Below are 17771 nucleotides of genomic sequence, written 5' to 3' on the forward strand. Positions count from 1 at the left end.
GTTGCCATGACAATGTCAGGAGTTGAGAGGACTGTGCTTTCCTATATGGAGTTTTGTTACTTTCAAGGTCTCAGCAGTTCTAATCTCTGGTTGCCTAATTTGGGATCCCCTTGGTTAGCTTTTTCATCAATGACACTCATTTAATTTTCCTAACGACACTTCCCCCACATCTATACATAGTCACTCCTTCCCCATGCCAACCTTTCAGAAGACTCTTCTCTGAAATATACACCCCTTAAGAGGTCTGAAATGGTTTGGATCTTTATACGTTTACTGGACAACAATCCAATGCTCCCCACTTCTAGACCCTCAGAAGTTGGATTGGTGCCACCTGATGGTGGTGGTTGACCCTCGCTTACTCATGGAGAAAATTCTGCATTCCTGTAACTAGTTGGAACTTTCCAGATACCTGCAGTGGTTCTAGGCAGAGTGGGACTGGAAAACACTGGGGACTCCAGGGCCCACCTCAGGTTGATTCCTAAGACTGACTGCCGGCTCTTTCCCCCTCTGCCATCCCATCCCTCTATGTTTCCCTACAGCCTGAGCAAGACAGGAATTATAAGGACTTTAGCCCAATCCAAACATAATAATAATCAGGGTAAAAGTACAAACAAAGGTCTATGTACCACATATTTAAATAGTTAATGTTTAAATAAAACTAAAATTTTAAATAAAATATGTTCTATTGAAACTGTGCCCCATAGGGTTAATAGAAACTGGTGACTAACTGGAATTCTTGACCTCATCTTACAGAACAACAGCTAAGGGTATAGGTTGTTAAAAGCTCCTCAGTTTATAATCTGCCTTCACTGACCAAACTTACCTTGATTTTTAAAAAAATTTTTATTTATTCATTTATGGCTATGCTGGGTCTTCGTTGCTGCGAGCAGGCATTCTCTAGCTGTAGAGAGCAGGCTCTACTATAGTTGTGGTGCTGGGGCTTCTCATTGCATGGCTTCTCTTGTTGCAGAACACAGGCTCTAGGCACTTGGGCATCATAAGTTAGGGTACATGGGCTTATCTGCCCCACAGCATGTGGGATCTTCCCGGACCAGGGATCGGGCCATGTTCCCTGCATGGGCAGGTAGATTGTTAACCACCGGACCACCAGAGAAGCCCTTGCCTCAAGGATTTTTCTGACTACTTAATCATCCCCTATGGCTTCCCCAGTGGCTCAGACAGTAAAGAATCTGCCTGCAATGTAGGAGACCTGGGTTTGACCCTTGAGTCAGAAAGATCCCCTGGAGAAGGGCATGGCAACCCACTCTAGTATTCTTGCCTGGAGAATTCCATGGACAGAGGAGACTGGCGGGTTACAGTCCATAGGGTCGCAAAGAGTTGGACACTGACATTTTCACTTTCAACCATCCCCTATAGATAGCATCTCTGACATATGGGTCACAATATTAAGAGGTGTTTAAGCTGTTTTTCAGAAACTTGGAGGAAGTTCTTTTCCAGTTTGAGCCAACTAAATCTGGTTAGGGTCACCAACCCTAAAACTGGGCCTGTGCAGACGTATGACCTTTTGATGTCAGAGGGGTGAAAATTCCATGCTCAGATGTTAAGTGCCTCCATTTTTAACATGCATCCCATAAAGAAACATGTGACTCAGGAATGGCCTTCCCCACTCCTAACCACCCTGCTTCTTTGTCCCTTTGGGGATGTATACCTGAGATTTGTTCTCCTGTCTTGCTTGGTGGCCTTGTGAATAAATCCTTTCTCTGATGCAAATTCAGTGTCTCAGTGATTGGCTTGTTGTGTGTGGGCTCAAACAAACCTGGTTCTAGAATACTATCCTCATACACTGAACAACATATCTTCATAAAACCTTGAAAGCCAGGTTCAAATTTAGAGTTATCTGACCCATCAGTATCCTGCATTGGGATGGGGTGGTAGTGAAATGGAGAAGGACTCTATAATCTTTGCCTCCACCACCATGTCTTCTGCCTGACTTTTGCCTGTGGAAAACATTAGTCAAAGAATAAGTTTAATCAGAGAAGTGAGAAGTGTTGAAACAAAGGAAACGAGTCTAAGGAGATTAAATAATAATAATGTAGTCATTAAGCATAGTCAAGGACCTTCAGTTCTTTCTCAAGGGCTGTAGATGATATTCTGAGCCATATCCTGTGAGCTGTCTTATAGATACCAAAACACCAGGTGGAGAAACTAACTATAGGATGACCAAACTGTACCCAGGACTTGAGCTGCCAAAATCCTGAGAATTGACCATGAAAAAAGGGAACAAGTGCATCCCAGAACTGAAGGTTAAGTGTATCTAAAACAACCAAGATGATGCTAGCTCTACCACTGAGAACCACCTGAAGGTGACTGTTATGGATGACTATGCTATTTCTGCATGTAAACCCCCTCCACTCTGTTTATAAATGCTCTCACCTGCTGCTTGTTGGGGGCAGGGAGCAAACCTGCCACCCTCTGCCTGCAGTTGCCGGCATCTGAAATAAAGCAAACTTTCCTTTCCACCAACCTGGCCTGCTTATTGGCTTTTGAGCAGCGAGCAACCAGACTCCCCATGCATACATTTCCATAACAGTAGGAGGGAGGTGTGGGTAATATATTGCCCAATTCAAAGATTTGGTCTCCCTCCTTGCTCTAACCAATAACATGAGGTGATTTGCTTAGACAGGGAAGGGTCCAGACTGGCCCTGGAAGTAGGCTGTACCAATTTGTGTAGGTAATTAATTCTGGGGCCTTGGTATCCTAGCACTGTTCAGAAGGGTCATGGGTTCCAGGTGGGCACTGCGGACTGAGACCCATGGGAAGGGTTGTGACTGGAAGGGCCTAGAACTGTACCCTTTAAGTCAGCACCTGGGGAAAGGGCTTTTCTTGCCCAGATCTAAAGGTGGGGCTGAGGACGGGACTTGTCATAGGGCAGAAGTGAAAGTGTTAGTCGCTCAGTTGGGTTCTACTCTTTGAGATCCCATGGACTATAGCCGGCCAGGCTCTTCTGTCCATGGAATTCTCCAGGCAAGAATACTGCAGTGGGTTGCCATTCTCTTCTCCAAGGGATCTTTCCAACCCAGGGATCAAACTCTGGTCTCCTGCAGTGCAGGCAGATTCTTTACCATCTGAGCCACCAAGGTTTCAATTCAAATGATAGCTTGGAGATATATGCATCTCAGTGGATTCCCATAATTTTTGTTCCTCCCATTTTTATGCTCCCTCATTCTTTCTTAATATTTGGATTCTTATACTGACAATTGATCACTGTCTCCAGTGTGTGTCCCTACTCCCAGCACAGTTTAGAGCATACCCCAGCATGGGTCAGAGAACTATCCCTGAGTTCCAGCAACAGGGAAAGTCTGTGCACTTAAGAAGTGGGAGATGATTCCGTAGCCTGAGACTTGGGCCTTGACAAGGAGCAGCCCCATGTGCAGAAGACCCTCAGGATCTGTGTTGAATTTAATCTGCTGCAGTGCACAGATGAGGGTGATGCTGGACGTGAGGGCAGCTCAGCTTACAAAGGAAGATGCAAGACAAAGGGGAAGGAAGGCCTCTCCCAGGCTCTGTACTCTGAAACCAGCTGCTCAGAGGGCAGCCTCCCTTGGATGCTGTAGACATTTTACACCTAGGAAGTCCAAAAAGAAGAGGTTGGTTTTCTGTAAAATTTAGTCTTCCCATAGCCTCATCCTGCAGTCCTTCCTCTGTCGTAAATGGCAGCCATGTCCATCAATGCATTGCATCAGGCTGACACTGAGCTTCACCCTGGACTTCTCTCCCCCAATCCCACATCCAGTGCCTCAAGCCCTGGCAGTTTAACCTCCAAATTAGTCCTTGGATTTTGCCACTCCTCTTCATTTTTCTGGCCACCTCTTTATCCAAGCCACAGGCTCTAACCTGGACGACCTGTATCTACTTCTGCCTTCAATCCTTTCTCATCACGGTCACAGAAATGACCTTAAAGTGTCCACTGAATCACTTCACCCCAAAGCTTGCAACTCTTTCATGACATCTTATCACATTTAGAAGAAAATCCTAAGAAAATAAATGTTTTGCTTGATTTCTCCCCTGCCCAGCGCGCTACCTCTTCTCTACTTTTCTCCTTCTTCCCTTTGCACTGGCCTCCTGGACTTTCAGTTCTCAGAACAAAGGCAGCATATTCCAATGCGTATAGGGGATAGGCAGGGAAGGAAATGAGGGAATGGAGACGAGAAAGAGCAGGCTGCTGCCCCCCTCATGCAAAATGTCTTCAAACGGGAGAGCACAATGATGTATTTTTTCAAAGCCAACTGGCTCCCTCAAGGGAGGTTTAAGAGAAGGAGTAACAATGTTCAAGTGATGGAACAGAGATCCAGAAAAATCTTACTCTTCCTCTAAGATGGGATCATAAAGTAGAACCAAGATGCAAGGTGTTTAAGGACAGAAAGAAAGTACTCTTGTTACACCTGATCTCATAAAACCAGAAGAGGAAAAAGAAAATTTCACATGACTTTCAGGATAATTCTTCAGAGAATAAAATCCAATCCAGGAAAAGTGAAGGTCAGTACCTGAATAATCCAGATAATTCCTTTGACTCTTGGTGATGTTTTCCCATGATTTATAAATTCTACAACATTTGTGTGTAGTCTTTGATTTTTCTCTGGCTTCCATGACTATGTTCTTTCTCTCAAAGTGCATCAAACCACCCTTGTGGAAGAGCATTCAGGTGGCAAAGAATCTGCCTGCCAATGAAGGAGACAAATGCAGGAGATGCAGGTCTGATTCCTGGGTGGAGAAAATCCCCTAGAGAAAGAAATGGCAACCCACTCCAGTATCCTTGCTTGGGAAATCTCATGGACAGAGGAGACTGGCAGGCATGACCATGGTGTTGCAAACAGTCGGACACAGTTGAAGTGACTTAGCACACATGCTCACAGTGTTTCCCAGGAGATCTTCCAGCTGTTTCAGGCATCGTATTGTATCTAACCCCAGCCTTAGCCTAAGAGGGTGGGTAGTGTTGCCTTGGAGGGGCCTCAGGATGCCCCCTAGTCTGCCCAGGTAGCCTGGGATGGGTGGGGAGCACCTGCTCCTGGGCCTGTCCTTGGATCAAGTGTCTGTGAGCTGTCAATGGGGAATCTATCACCCACTGATGGGATTGCAACAAATGATGTGAAAATCACAACACAAAACAATGCACTAATTAAAGGCACATAAGTCATCAGTGTGATCTGGATATTCTTTCCCTGCAGGACTATTTACAAGGGAAACCACTTCACAACAAGAAGATCCTTGCAAATATATGATTAGCACCTTCCAGTTTCTCTGGAGAGAAGCAGAAAACTTAAGAAACTTTGAGAATGGCACTGTAAATCCACTGATTTGTCACACTCTCTTTTACCCTTTGGACTGATATTCAACTCTCTAATCCCCTTGCTACAACCATCCATAATACTTGGTTTTCTATCTCAAGATCTTCCCAAATGTTTACACAAAACATCATACACACATTTCCATATTTTTATCAGAATAAGATTACTAATACATTGCTCTATGTAATTTTATTTCCACTACATGTGCCACAAACACATTTCCAGATATGTACAAGCAGGAAATTAGTTATGGGATGGTTATTTTTCACTCATCTTACTTGGGAAGATTTTTAAATGATAATATTCCATATTAGCCAGATTATGGGAGATAGGTACTCTGGAGCATTGCTGATGAGGAATACAAATGTGTTCACTTTTTTCAGCTTCATATAATATTCCAGTGTACAGATGACAAGAAAGCACTCTTTTACCCCTTTATTAATAATAGTCATTTGTTTGTTACACTGCCTTCCCTGCTGGAGGGCCCTGAAGAGCCACTGTATTCCCTCTGGGCCCTCTTTGTCTTTTTTGGCTGCACTGAAGGACCTTCCCATAGAGGGAGCCAGCACACCCTCCTTCAGGTTTCTGCTTCAGTATCACTTCCTTTTTTAAAAAAATAATTTTATTTATTTGTTTGTTTGTCTTTGGCTGTGCTAGGTCTTCATTGCTGCATAGGCTTGTCTCTACTTGCGTAGATGGGGGGTTGCTCTCTAGTTGCAGTGCATGAGCTTCTCATTGCAGTGGCTTATCTTGTTGAGCATGGACTCTAGGGCATTGGGTTTCAGTAGTTGAGGCACATGGGCTTTTTGGTTGTGATCCCTGGGCTCCAGAGGACAGGTTCGATAGTTGTGGCACACGAGCTTAGCTTCTCCGTGGCATGTAGGATCTTCCCAGACCAGGGATTGAACCCGCGTCTCCTGCATTGGCAGGCAGATTCTTCTACCACTGAGCCACCAGGGAAGCCCTAGGTATCATTTCTTTAGCAAGGCCTTCCTCTTTCATCCATAGACTATCCGTATCTCATCATTCTTCAATCAAGAGCTGACTTTCTTTGTCTTAAAAATACTTATGATTACATGAAATCATGTCACCTGATTGATTACCTCCTTTAAGGGAGTCCACGAATCAGTGACTTCAGCTGATACTAAACAGATGCTCAATATACATTCAATAAATAAATAAATGAGTGAGTATATTTTTACTACCTCTGCAAGTATCGCATTTCCTTGGATTGGGATTGTTGACATAAAATTTAAGTAAACACAGCCATATTGTCCTAAAATTGTGAACACATTTGTATTCCTCATCAGCAATGCTCCAGAGTACCTATCTCCCATAATCTGGCTAATATGGAATATTATCATTTAAAAATCTTCCCAAGTAAGATGAGTGAAAAATAACCATCCCATAACTAATTTACTTTGTATTCCTTTAGCCATGTGAAATATGAAACGTCTTTTCAAATTTTTATTGGCCATTTGTATCTCTTTTTTGGTCAATTGTTTATTTCTATGGTACCTACAATTACTCTGTATTAACATACAATATTTAAACTAAAGCACAGCTTTAAACAAAATAATTTTAAATATACAATAAGAATATGAATAACTTGCTATGTGCTAAGCACTGTTTTAGGAATGATTCATATATCACCTCATTTAATCCTCTCCCAAACCCCACAGGGTAAATACTGTTATAATCTACATCTTATAAACAATGACCTTGAGAGCATCTGAGGCATTGAGATTCCCCAAGGTGGTCAGATGGAAAGAGCAGTCTGGCCCTTCACACATGATGTACTAATAGAAGTTACCATCTGTCTGTGAAATGAGATATCATGAATCTTATGAATCTAGGTCATGGTAAGTACTCTGTAACAATTGACCAAACTCACTTCCTTGCATGTGGCTCTTTTCATATTAACCCGATTGTTTAGACAGAACTGGAAGTGTAGTTTGCAGGGCCCAGTGCAAAATGAAAATGCATGGCTCCTGTTAGAAAGTTCAGAGCTTCAAGAAGACAACAGCAAGGCAGTAAACCAAGGGGCCCTTCTCAGTGCAAGGGCATATGTCTATGTAGCTGTCCCAGGGTATCGTCCACAGTTTTGACAGATAAAGAAATCAACACACAGAGAGAAAGCAACTGTGCTGAGAACAGAGACAGGCCTAGCCATTGAATCCAGGTTTGTCTGATTACAAGGTTAGGGTATGTCATTGTTGTTTGGTCACTAAATTGTGTCCAACTCTTTGTGACATGGACTGTAGCCAGCCAGGCTCCTCTGTCCATGGAATTTCCCATCCAAGAATACTGGAGTGGGTTGCCATTTCCTTTTCCAGGGGATCTTCCTGATCCAGGGATTGAACCCGGGTCTCCTGCACTGGCAGGTGGGTTCTTTACTGGTGAGACACCAGGGAGGCCCTCTCCTGGTATAATGTTGGGTTATATATCTGCTCAAATTGTACCCATGGAATTTACCCTACTTGAGCTGAAAGGAGGATGGAAAGAGATGAAATATAAATAGGACACTTTTCCAAGGGATGAGAAGAAAAAGTGGAGCGGTCTTATCGCCCATGACTCTAGACGTTGTTGGGGCCCAGGGCAGGCTGCCACCTAGTAAGTCACAAGGGCATATTGGTTACTTTGAATTGAAGTTATTTAAGAAACAGCCAATGCAAGAGAGACACTCTGAGCCTCCTTTCTGTCTCTTTGAAAGCAGAAAATAAATCTCCTCCATAAAATGTGTGCTCCCTGTGTCTGAAGGTAGAAGGGCACCCTTATCACCAGAGATAGGGCATTTGGTGTTGAGAAGCCTATATAAACAAACCTTGTACTCTTTTCATTTACCATCCCAAGCCCAAACTCTTTAGATTCTTCACAACTGGGCACCCAAAGCCCAAGTTTCGTTATCCTGTCCATTCCTCAGAAATGTATTGTTTATGTCTAAAAAGTATAAACTCTGCCTGCCTTGGCCACTTCTTACATACTTCTTAGGTCCCATTTGTATGGATCTGTGGGTGCACAAATTAGTTTATTTTTCTCCTGTTAATTTAATTATTAGTCCAACTGTGAGAACTTGGCAACAGGAAGTCAGTGAGAGAGTCTGAGACTGTTTCTATGTGAGAGTGTCCCTGTGTAGCCTGTGTGAGTCTAGTATTTTTGATGCAAAATCTGTTTTTACTTTGGATGCCTACCACATCTTTCCTCAATGTTTGCTGGCCCTTATCCCCTGGGTAGGAGGTGTAATTGGTGTTGTGGTGATCCAACCCTTCCCTGGATATTGGTTGGGGCCTTCTCTTTGCTCTGTGGTTGTCACAGCCCTGTCAGGGGCAGGGTCTGCTCCCCAGCTGTTGGTATAAAAGCTCCAGATCCACTTCTAAGCTGTGGTGTGAGGTGCGCAGAATGGGCAGGCTCCCGCTGTTAAAGTAGCCACTGAGTACTCCTCTGCAGGGGCGTCCACCAAGAAGTGTGCTCTCTGTTGCCACCTGTCCCCCTTCGTGTGCACTCACAAAATACACTGTTGTAGGCACTGCTCTCAGCCCCTTCTCAGCTGTGGGCATGCTGGCAATCAGCTCAGGTGCTCCAAAGAAATGGCATTCACAAACTTCTACTGCAAGGAAAACTAACCATTTAAATTATTTGAAACTGAGCAGTCAACACTTTGGCATAAATCTGTGAGGGGCACAGACAGACTAAAAGAATGTGAGGGGAAACAACCAAGTCAAGTGAATGCTGTGGAAATAACAATAATCTCTTTAATGACAAGATAAGGCCACTTCCCCTCTGCAGTCATTCCACCCGCCACCCCCATCATCCTCAAATGAGGCAGTTCAGTATGGCTGCACCAGGCTCCATGCTGACCATCTACAGGTCACAGGATCTCCACACCCAAGCGTACTCGGGACTCCTGCCCATCAAGACAGATCACACACCTCCAGGGCCTGCAGCTTGGCTTCTATCACAGGAAACACTTAAAATACCTCCCCAGCTCATTGCACAAGTTAACTACTTCTTTCTCAGAAAAGACTATTTCCAAAATTTTCAAGAGCCACCAAAGAGGGTGAGCACAAAAAAGGAAACACGCAGGTCTTGCCTCATTGTCATGGTTGCTGCTGATCACTGCTTTGCCCCCGGATCATCAGGGCACACACAGAAAACAGTCCGTGCCTCCTGCACTGTGAATGCAATGGTTAGAGGACACGTGCTAGAGAGGATGGCAGGGCCAGTCCTCCCCAAAGCTGCTCCCATCCTCGGGGGCTGCTGACCCCAAGCAGCCAAACATCTCCTGGGAGGCATAGGTCATGTACACAAAGCCATCCTCGTCCTTGTAGTCCCTGTAGATCTCTGCCATGGTCACGTTCATACTTCCCAGGCTCTTGTTGTTCACCAGCAAGTAAAAGGCTTCAGTGGCCCCTAAGACCATGCGGCTCCTGAGGGTATGCAGGGGGCAGGAAGGGAAAAAGTTAACCCGGAAGGGAAAATGTTAACCCGGAAGGAAATGATCGCTGACCCACAGCCTTCCTCATCTTTATTTGGCCAGTGTAAGCATATCTACCCAAGATGCCCCCACCTCCCTACTCCAGGGCTGCTACCCTCAAACTTTAGAATTACCTAGAAGAGTCCTGTTGAAAGTGGACTCCATCCCACAGGTTTTGGTTTAGTAGATCTTGGAAGCAGCCCAGGAATCTGTGGGACCGTGAAGCAGGTAGAACTTGCCCTGACACATTGCTCTAGATGCACAGGCAGTCTAACTTCCACTCCTGCTGCTGCCCGGAGTCTTTCAAAGTGTCATCTGTATCTATTTGCTTGCTTATACTAGTGACTGCTAAAACACGAATTTATATCTGGTTGTTACTTTTTTTTTGAGAATCTTTATTTCTTTATTTTTGTCTGTACTGGGTTTTTGTTACTGCGTGTGGGCTTTCTCCAGTTGTGGCAAGCAGGGGCTACTCTCTAGTTGCTGTTTGTGGGCTTCTCATTAGGGTGATTTCTCTTGTTGTGGAGCACTGGCTCTAGGGCATTAAGGCTTCAGCAGCTGGGTTGCACAGGCTTAGTTGCCCCAAGGCATGTGGGATCTTAGTTCCCAGAAGAGGGGTCAAACCTGCGTCCCCTGCATTGGTATGCAGATCATTAATTACTGACCACAAGGAAAGTGTAAAGTCCCTACTTAAATTTTTTATATACAACTTCAGTCTTTGTTCCATTTCATTCCCTAATAACTGATAAACTAAGGCACAGAGGCTAAAGAATCTGATGGAAGCAACCCAAGTGTCCCTCAACACATGAATAGATAAACAAAACATGGTCCATCCATAAATGGAGTACTAATCACCCTTAAAAAGGAAGGAAATTCTAACAAGTAAATGCTACAACATGGATGAATTTTAAGGACTGTTTGTTCAGTGAAATAAGTCATTCACAAAAGGATACCATATGATCCCACTTACATGAGGTATCTAGCAGTCAAATTCACAGAGAAAGAAGGTAGAATGCTAGTTTTCACGGATTAGGAGAAGGAGAGGACAGTTTTTAATAGGGACAGAGTTTTCCTTTGGGAAGATGAGATGGATACTGGTAATGGTTGCACAACAATGTGAATGTACTTAAGGCTATTGATCTGTTCACATACAAATGATTAAAATAATATTTTATCACAATTAAAAATATAATAATAAAAGAAATCAAAGAACCTGCACATCGTAGTGCTCTGTCTCTCTGCAGTAAATAAGATAAATTTATTAGGGACTGGCTAAAAGATTGTTCATTTTTCTGGAGATTTGAAATGTCTTCAAACTCATGGATGAGCTCAGACTGTGAGACCATCCTATCAAAAACTAGAAAAAATATTCTTAGTTCAAAAATGCTAAGTAAATATGCCTCAGTTTGCTATGAATTTTAAGTTAAGAATTTCCTAAGTGGTCCAAAGGAAACACATAACGCTGTGTATTTTGACAAGTCAGTTAAGCAGCTTTGGGGTGATGTTTGAAAAAGGTTGTTGTTGTTTAGTTGCTAAGTTGTGTCCTACTATTTGCAACTCCATGGATTATAGCTCCCAGGCTCCTGTGTCCATGGGGATTCTCCAGGCAAGGATACTGGAGTGGGTTGCCATTTCCTCCTCCAGGGAATCTTCTGGACCCAGATTGCATTGGCAGGCATAGTCTTTACCACTCAGCAACCTGGGCAGGGATCCAACCCAGGTTCCTGCATTGCAGGCAGATGCTTACTATCTGAGCCACCAGGAAGCACATTTGGAAAAGCATTACTATGCAAAAGTATAAATCCCCCGCCTTGGGTTGTGGATGCAGAGGAACAGCCATCTTTGGCTAGATTCATAGGGGTTCTGAATTGGTTTAGTAGCAGAGCAAGATGAATCTGTTGGCAATGGCTTGCCCTGTCTGACCACCCTCCACCCAGACATTAAAGGCACAGCCATTATATCTGTAGTCTTAGCTAGGAGGAGCCAAAAAAAAAATTTTTTTTTTGATATTGTAGTGGTTTTTGTCATACATTGACATGAATCAGCCATGGGAGGAGCCAAATTTATGTGGTGGGTGGGAGAGGAAGTAGTTTCAGAATCTGCTTAACTAATACTGGATAATCCAAAGACCAAACCCTGACCATTGTGCTGCTTTCGTGTGGTGAGCAAATGCCTGTTCTACATGGAAAGAATAGATCTGAAGATGGGGCTTCTGTATTCCCACATTGCACCTTCATCTCCTTTCTTCCACCAGGGTCTCATTTTATTAAGGGTGAGGGGTCTCCAAGAGTGAAAACTCTAGTCTGAATGTTGTTTAGCGTAGGACTTTTGGTCTGTATTTTTCATTGCTTTTTGTGCTGCACCCAGCACAGTGCATGATACATAATGGGTGCTTAATATCAGTGTGTTTAATGGCTTAATGTTAAGATTCAAGTCATCTAAACATATTCATATTAAGCACCCATTATAACTTAATGTAAAGATTTGAGGGCTTCCCTTGTGGCTCAGATGGTAAAGAATCTGCTCGCAATGCAGGAGACTGGGTTCGATCCCTGGGTTGGGGAGATCCCCTGGAGAAGGACATGGTAACCCACTCCAGTATTCTTGTCTGGGAAATCCCATGGACAGAGGAACCTGGTGAGCTACAGGCCAAGGGGGCACAAAGAGTTGGACACAACTGAGTGAATAACATTCACACAAAGATTCAAAATTATTAGGTTGAAGGATGAAGAGTATATGATAACTGGAGGTGTACCTGTATGGAAAAAAGGACGAAGTTGGTCAAAACTCACTTTTTGGTGAAGCCACGCTGTGCCCCAGCTGCCTGTAAGCTGACAGAAGGAGGGGTCTATACCTGACTGTGGTTTTCCTTGAGTTGCTCCAATTTCCATGGATTAACCTAACCGTTAAGTAGGTCTGAGAAGAATGCAGGGTCTTCTGAAAGAGTTCATTTTTTAAAAAATCATAATAAATTCTCAGATGAAACTGTCTGCATCAGCCAAAACTTTTGAGAGGTTGTTTCCAGCACAGGGAGACTCACACACCAGCCATGTTTATGGAGCCCCTAGTCAGCTATTTTTGGTTTCATCTCATTTTTCATTGAGTCCAGCTGGCAGATGACAACTTCAATCCCTTAAGCTTCAAAGTCAGCAACACTGATTTTGCTCTACACGTTCCCTTGTTCTGAATGGAAGAAAGAAGGATGTGCGGAAGGTATGGTTCTCCTGCTCAGTGATTCAGCAGGTGGACAGTGCAGTTTCCTACCCCAAATTCCCTCTCAGCCACAAGAGGGAAAATATTTAGACATAAAATGCTGTCATTGGGCTTTTAAAATAGCTGAAAAAAACAGGGTTTTGGACCAGTTTCTAAAGGCTCCTTTGAAAAATTCTTAGAGAAATTTGCTGTCAGAAATCAAAACACAGTACCAGTAAAATGTGGAAACAAAGGAAAAAATGGCTGATACATCAATATTGGGAGTGCTCACTTATTTTAGGGTGGAAGCAAAATATTTGACATCGTTTTAAAATTGGTTACTCATGAGATCATCCTTTTTAAAGGCATAGTTGGAGCTCCCCTGGTGGCTCAGTGTTAAAGAGTCCAGAAGTCCGCCTGCCAACGCAGGGGACACAGGTTCTTTGATCCCTGGTCTGGGAAGATCCCACATGTCAGAGCAACTAAGCCCCCACACCACAGGTACTGAGCCTGTGCTTTAGAGCCCGGGAGTCACAGTTGCGGAGCCGGAGCCCATGATGCAACCACTGAAGCCCACACACCCTAGAGTCGTGCTCCTCAACAGGAGAAGCCACCACAGTGAGAAGCCCGTGCGCCAGAACTAGAGAGTAGCCTCAGCCGGCCACAACTAGAGAAAAGCCCACATAGCAACGAAGACGCAGGACAGACAGACAGACAGACAGACAGACACACACACACACACACACACACACACACACACACACACACACTCGGCATATTCGAAGAAAAAGGGGAGGCACAAATCATTCTCCTTTGCTCTCTGCCACACCCCATCTCTCATTGATCCAAAAGCCCAAGACCACACAACACGCTCCCGCACAGGCGCTTTGGTACCTACCGAATGACGCTGAGAAACTGCGTCATGGTCAGTTCCTGTGGGACCAGGAACTTGGTCTTGTCCAGCCGGGGCAGGAACTTCTCCCTGGGGTAGCGCTCCACTATCACCTGTCAAGGGTATCAACCTGAATCTCCTCTGAAGCAAATGTCAAGGGATACACCTCAGTTTTCTATGTCTGAGGAACTTGGACTAGAGAGAAGGAGGTCGTTGGCTGGGTTTTGGGTTTTTCAAAGAATAGGATCACAGCCCCCCTCCCCCTAATCCCAGCCCTCACCCCACCTCCACTCCCCAGGACAATGGAGTCTTACCGGGATCTTGCCTGGGAACTTCACTCTGATTCCAGCAACTTCCTCTCTTCTGGTTGCTGTGAACATTTTAGATTAAATGAGCACATCAGCATATACAGAAGTCTGTACCTTCTCTTGCTGTCTCAAGGGCCAAAATCCAGACAGCTATTCTGAGAGCTTTACCTAAACTCTTCCTCTGCTTGAAAGGTCTGAGGCTTGGACTTTTCTGTGGAGTCTGCATTTTGCTCAACAGTTGTGTCTGCGTCTGCCTGGAAAAAAAAAAATCTCACCACCAGGACCTAATTCATCCTTCCAGCTGCTTCCAAACTGCCGGCAGGAGCCCAAAGGAGGCTTTTATGTAGGGCTGTGTGACATCAGCCTTCTCCAACCCTCCCTTCTCCCCATTCCCCCTCCCTGGGCAGGAGGAGGTCAGTTCTGAGAAAGGAAATGAAACAGGCACCTGGTTGCTGGTTCGAGAAAGTCACTTTGCTCACTACTATTTAAAAATTTTGTTTTTGCTAAAGAAATTAAAATTTACAATGTCATTCATTGGTCATTGAGGCTTCCCTGGTGGCTCAGAGGTAGAAATCTGCCTGACATTGCAGGAGATGTGGGTTCGAACCCTGGATCAGGAACATCCCCTGGAGAAGGAAATGGCAACCCGCACCAATATTCTTGCCTGGAAGATTCCATAGACAGAGGAGCCTGGCAGGCTACAGTTCATGGGGTGGCAAAGAGTCCGACACAACAGTGACTAAAGCAAAAAGCATTGGTCCTCCCTATAAATGGTCCTATGAGCCTCAGCTAAGAAGTTATGGATAGAAACAGTTTCATGTGAGGACATTGTAATATTACAGTAATGAAGCAAATTGAAGACTGATTCACCTCATCCTGAAATATATTGCTATTTTTCAAGTAAGAAATATTAATAGGTATTCCCAAAAGGTTGAACAATTTGTCCAGATAAAAATATGTAAAACCAGCATTAAAATCCAGATGTATTTCAAAGTAATATTGCAGCATTAAAATCCAGATGTGTAGCAAAGTAGTATTTCCAACATATTTTGTTCGTTGTTTTACAGGTCTAGGAATGTGTGTAGAACACTGATCATTATTCTCAGGATCTTGCATTTAAAAGATGATGAAACTGAGATCCATGGAAACTGACTCAGTGGTCAAATGGACAGATGGACCCAGTTCTCCTTATTCTCAGATCAGGGTGTTTCACCTGGTTTTAGTGATTCAACTTCCGCATTTGATGCTGATCACCTCCTTACCTTACATCCAGGAGCACAGTGGTCCCGCCATTTTATTCAGATATGTCCTGAGAATAAATAGGACCATTTGGATTTCTTCCACTGTCTCTGAAGGTACCATGATTTTCACTGGTCATCCCTGGTTCTGTTCCATGCAGGACATTGGACATTGAAGTCTTCAGCCTAATGATGATGACATAGAGAAAATCAAACATTCTCTAGGTTTGTTGAGGGACACAAAGAAAAGTAGGTTATTCTGCTTTTTTATGGGCTTCCCTTGTGGCTCAGCTGGTAAAGAATCCACCTGCAATGTGAGAGATCTGTGTTCAATCCCTGGGTTAGGAAGATCCCCTGGAGAAGAGACAGCTACCCACTCCATCATTCTGGCCTAGAGAATTCCATGGACCATATAGTCCATGGGGTCACAAAGAGTTGGACACAAATGAAAGACTTTCACTACTTAAAACTTCTCCATTAAAACTTTTTTTTGCCTTTTCTCCTGCCTCGGAAGCTAGGTAGGCTTCCCTGGTAAAAAATCCACCTGCCAGTGCAGGAGACACAGTTTCAATCTCTGGGTCAGGAAGATCCCCTGGAGAAGGAAATGCCACCCCACTCCAGTATTCTTGCCTGGAAAATTCCACAGAGAAGCCTGGCAGGATACAGTTCATGGAGTCACCAGAGTCAGAAGTGACTTAATGACTAAAGAACAATAGGAAGCTAGGACTTCCTAAAGTTGCTGGACTCACTATGAGTCCTTGAGTCCACAAGGAGGAGAGGGAACTTGGCCTCACTAGTCAGAAGGGTGTGTTAGAAGGCTTGTAGATCCTAGGGCCATTCCTCCATAGACAATGTCCTTCCCGGACTCTATGCCGGCGTAGGAGTAGGTTGGGGCAATGACTAGAGGTGCTGGCATCCAGTTATGGTCTGACAGTCTTCCACAGAAACATGATTGCCTTGGGACCCTTTTTTTTCCCTTTCTTGGTTTTGCCTTCTTTCCCATCTCCACTAAATATCATCTAACCAATCTCTTAAGCTCTGGGCTTTCAAAATGCCTTTTTATTGCTCAAGAAGAAAGAATCTTACATATTTCATATTAACTTTATGATATTTTTCTTTCCTAGATACTTACACTTGAGAAAAAGAATCATTATTGCCATTTAATGGTTAAAAATCAGAGACATCACTTTGCCAAAAAGGTCAAAGCTATGGTTTTTCCAGTAGTCATGTATGGATGTTAGAGCTGGACCATAAAGAAGACTGAGAACTGAAGAATTGCTGCCTTTGAATTGTAGTGCTGGAGAAGACTCTTGAGAGTCCCTTGGAATATAAAGAGATCAAACCAGTCAATCCTAAAGGAAATTAGTCCTGAATATTCATTTGGAGGACTGATACTAAGGCTGAAGTTCCAATACGCTGGTCCCCTGATGTGAAGAGCTGACTCATTGGAAAATACCCTGATGCTGGGAAACATTGAACAAGAGGATAAGGGGATTGCAAAAGATGAGATGGTTAGATAGCATCACTGACTCAATGGATATGAGTTCGAGCAAACCCTGGGAGATAGTGAAAGACAGGGAAGCCTGGTGTGCTGCAGTTTATGGGGTCGCAAAGAGTAGAACACAATTTAGTCAAGTCCACAAGCTAAGTCAAGTCGAACTCTTTGCCATCCCATGGACTGTAGTCCCCCAGGCTCCTCTGTCCATGAGATTTCCCAGGCAAGAATACTGGAGTGGGTTGCCAGTTCCTTCTCCAGAGGGTCTTCCTGACCCAGGGATCAAACCCACATCTCTGGCATTACAGGCAGATTCTTTACTGCTGAGCTACCAAGGAAGCCCCCTTGACTTTAATAGACTAACATAAAAAAAGTTGATTTTCACCCACATTGCACTCCAATACAGGCAGGAGACTCCCTGTTTGCATTCCTTCAGAAGAGATTCAGGTGCACATGCTACTGTCCACCTGAAATCCTGCCATCTCAAGGTCCTTTGTTTCCACAAGTTCACATGAGAAAAATAGGTGTAAAAGACACTTACACTCAGCCTTCTCAGACTTAAAGTGTTTAACGTGGTAATGTCTCATAGTGTTCACTCATATTCCATTGATGAACAGGCCTCTATCATAATCACTACTTTCTCCTACATAGTGATTATATTCCAAGCAATTACTATGTCCTTTATTATTTTTACATTTTAATATTCCACAAAAATAGTATGCATACCATTTGGTATATATGTATATATACATACATACTTGGAAAAGTAAATGGCAACCCACTCCAATATTCTTGCCTAGGAAATCCCAAGGTCAGAGAAGACTAGTGGGCTACATCCATGGGGTCGCAAAGAGTCAGATACAACT

The 17771-nt window shown here is 43.9% G+C and overlaps 1 protein-coding gene across 1 annotated transcript; it reads right to left on the bottom strand.

The window, feature by feature from the left end:
* Window positions 1-9507: 9507 nt before the first annotated feature.
* MAP1LC3C (microtubule associated protein 1 light chain 3 gamma) lies at window positions 9508-14415 on the bottom strand. The gene is made up of 4 exons (XM_065935664.1): window positions 14341-14415; window positions 14179-14234; window positions 13871-13977; window positions 9508-9733 (listed from the first exon to the last, which is right to left on the bottom strand). Exons 1-4 carry the CDS (start codon window positions 14396-14398, stop codon window positions 9508-9510), a joined length of 447 nt encoding a protein of 148 aa, XP_065791736.1. The 5' UTR covers window positions 14399-14415.
* Window positions 14416-17771: the final 3356 nt, after the last annotated feature.

Source organism: Muntiacus reevesi, chromosome 5 (assembly GCF_963930625.1).
Source record: "Muntiacus reevesi chromosome 5, mMunRee1.1, whole genome shotgun sequence".
In the NCBI taxonomy this organism is placed as follows: Eukaryota; Metazoa; Chordata; class Mammalia; order Artiodactyla; family Cervidae; genus Muntiacus; species Muntiacus reevesi.

Coding starts and splice junctions, on each gene's coding strand:
- MAP1LC3C (XM_065935664.1), bottom strand. CDS start 14,398: ATGCAGACTCCACAGAAAAGTCCAAGCCTCAGACCTTTCAAGCAGAGG. Junction 13,978..14,178: donor AGTTCCCAGGCAAGATCCCG/GTAAGACTCCAT, acceptor TACCCTTGACAG/GTGATAGTGGAGCGCTACCC. Junction 9,734..13,870: donor CAGTTTCTCAGCGTCATTCG/GTAGGTACCAAA, acceptor GCATACCCTCAG/GAGCCGCATGGTCTTAGGGG.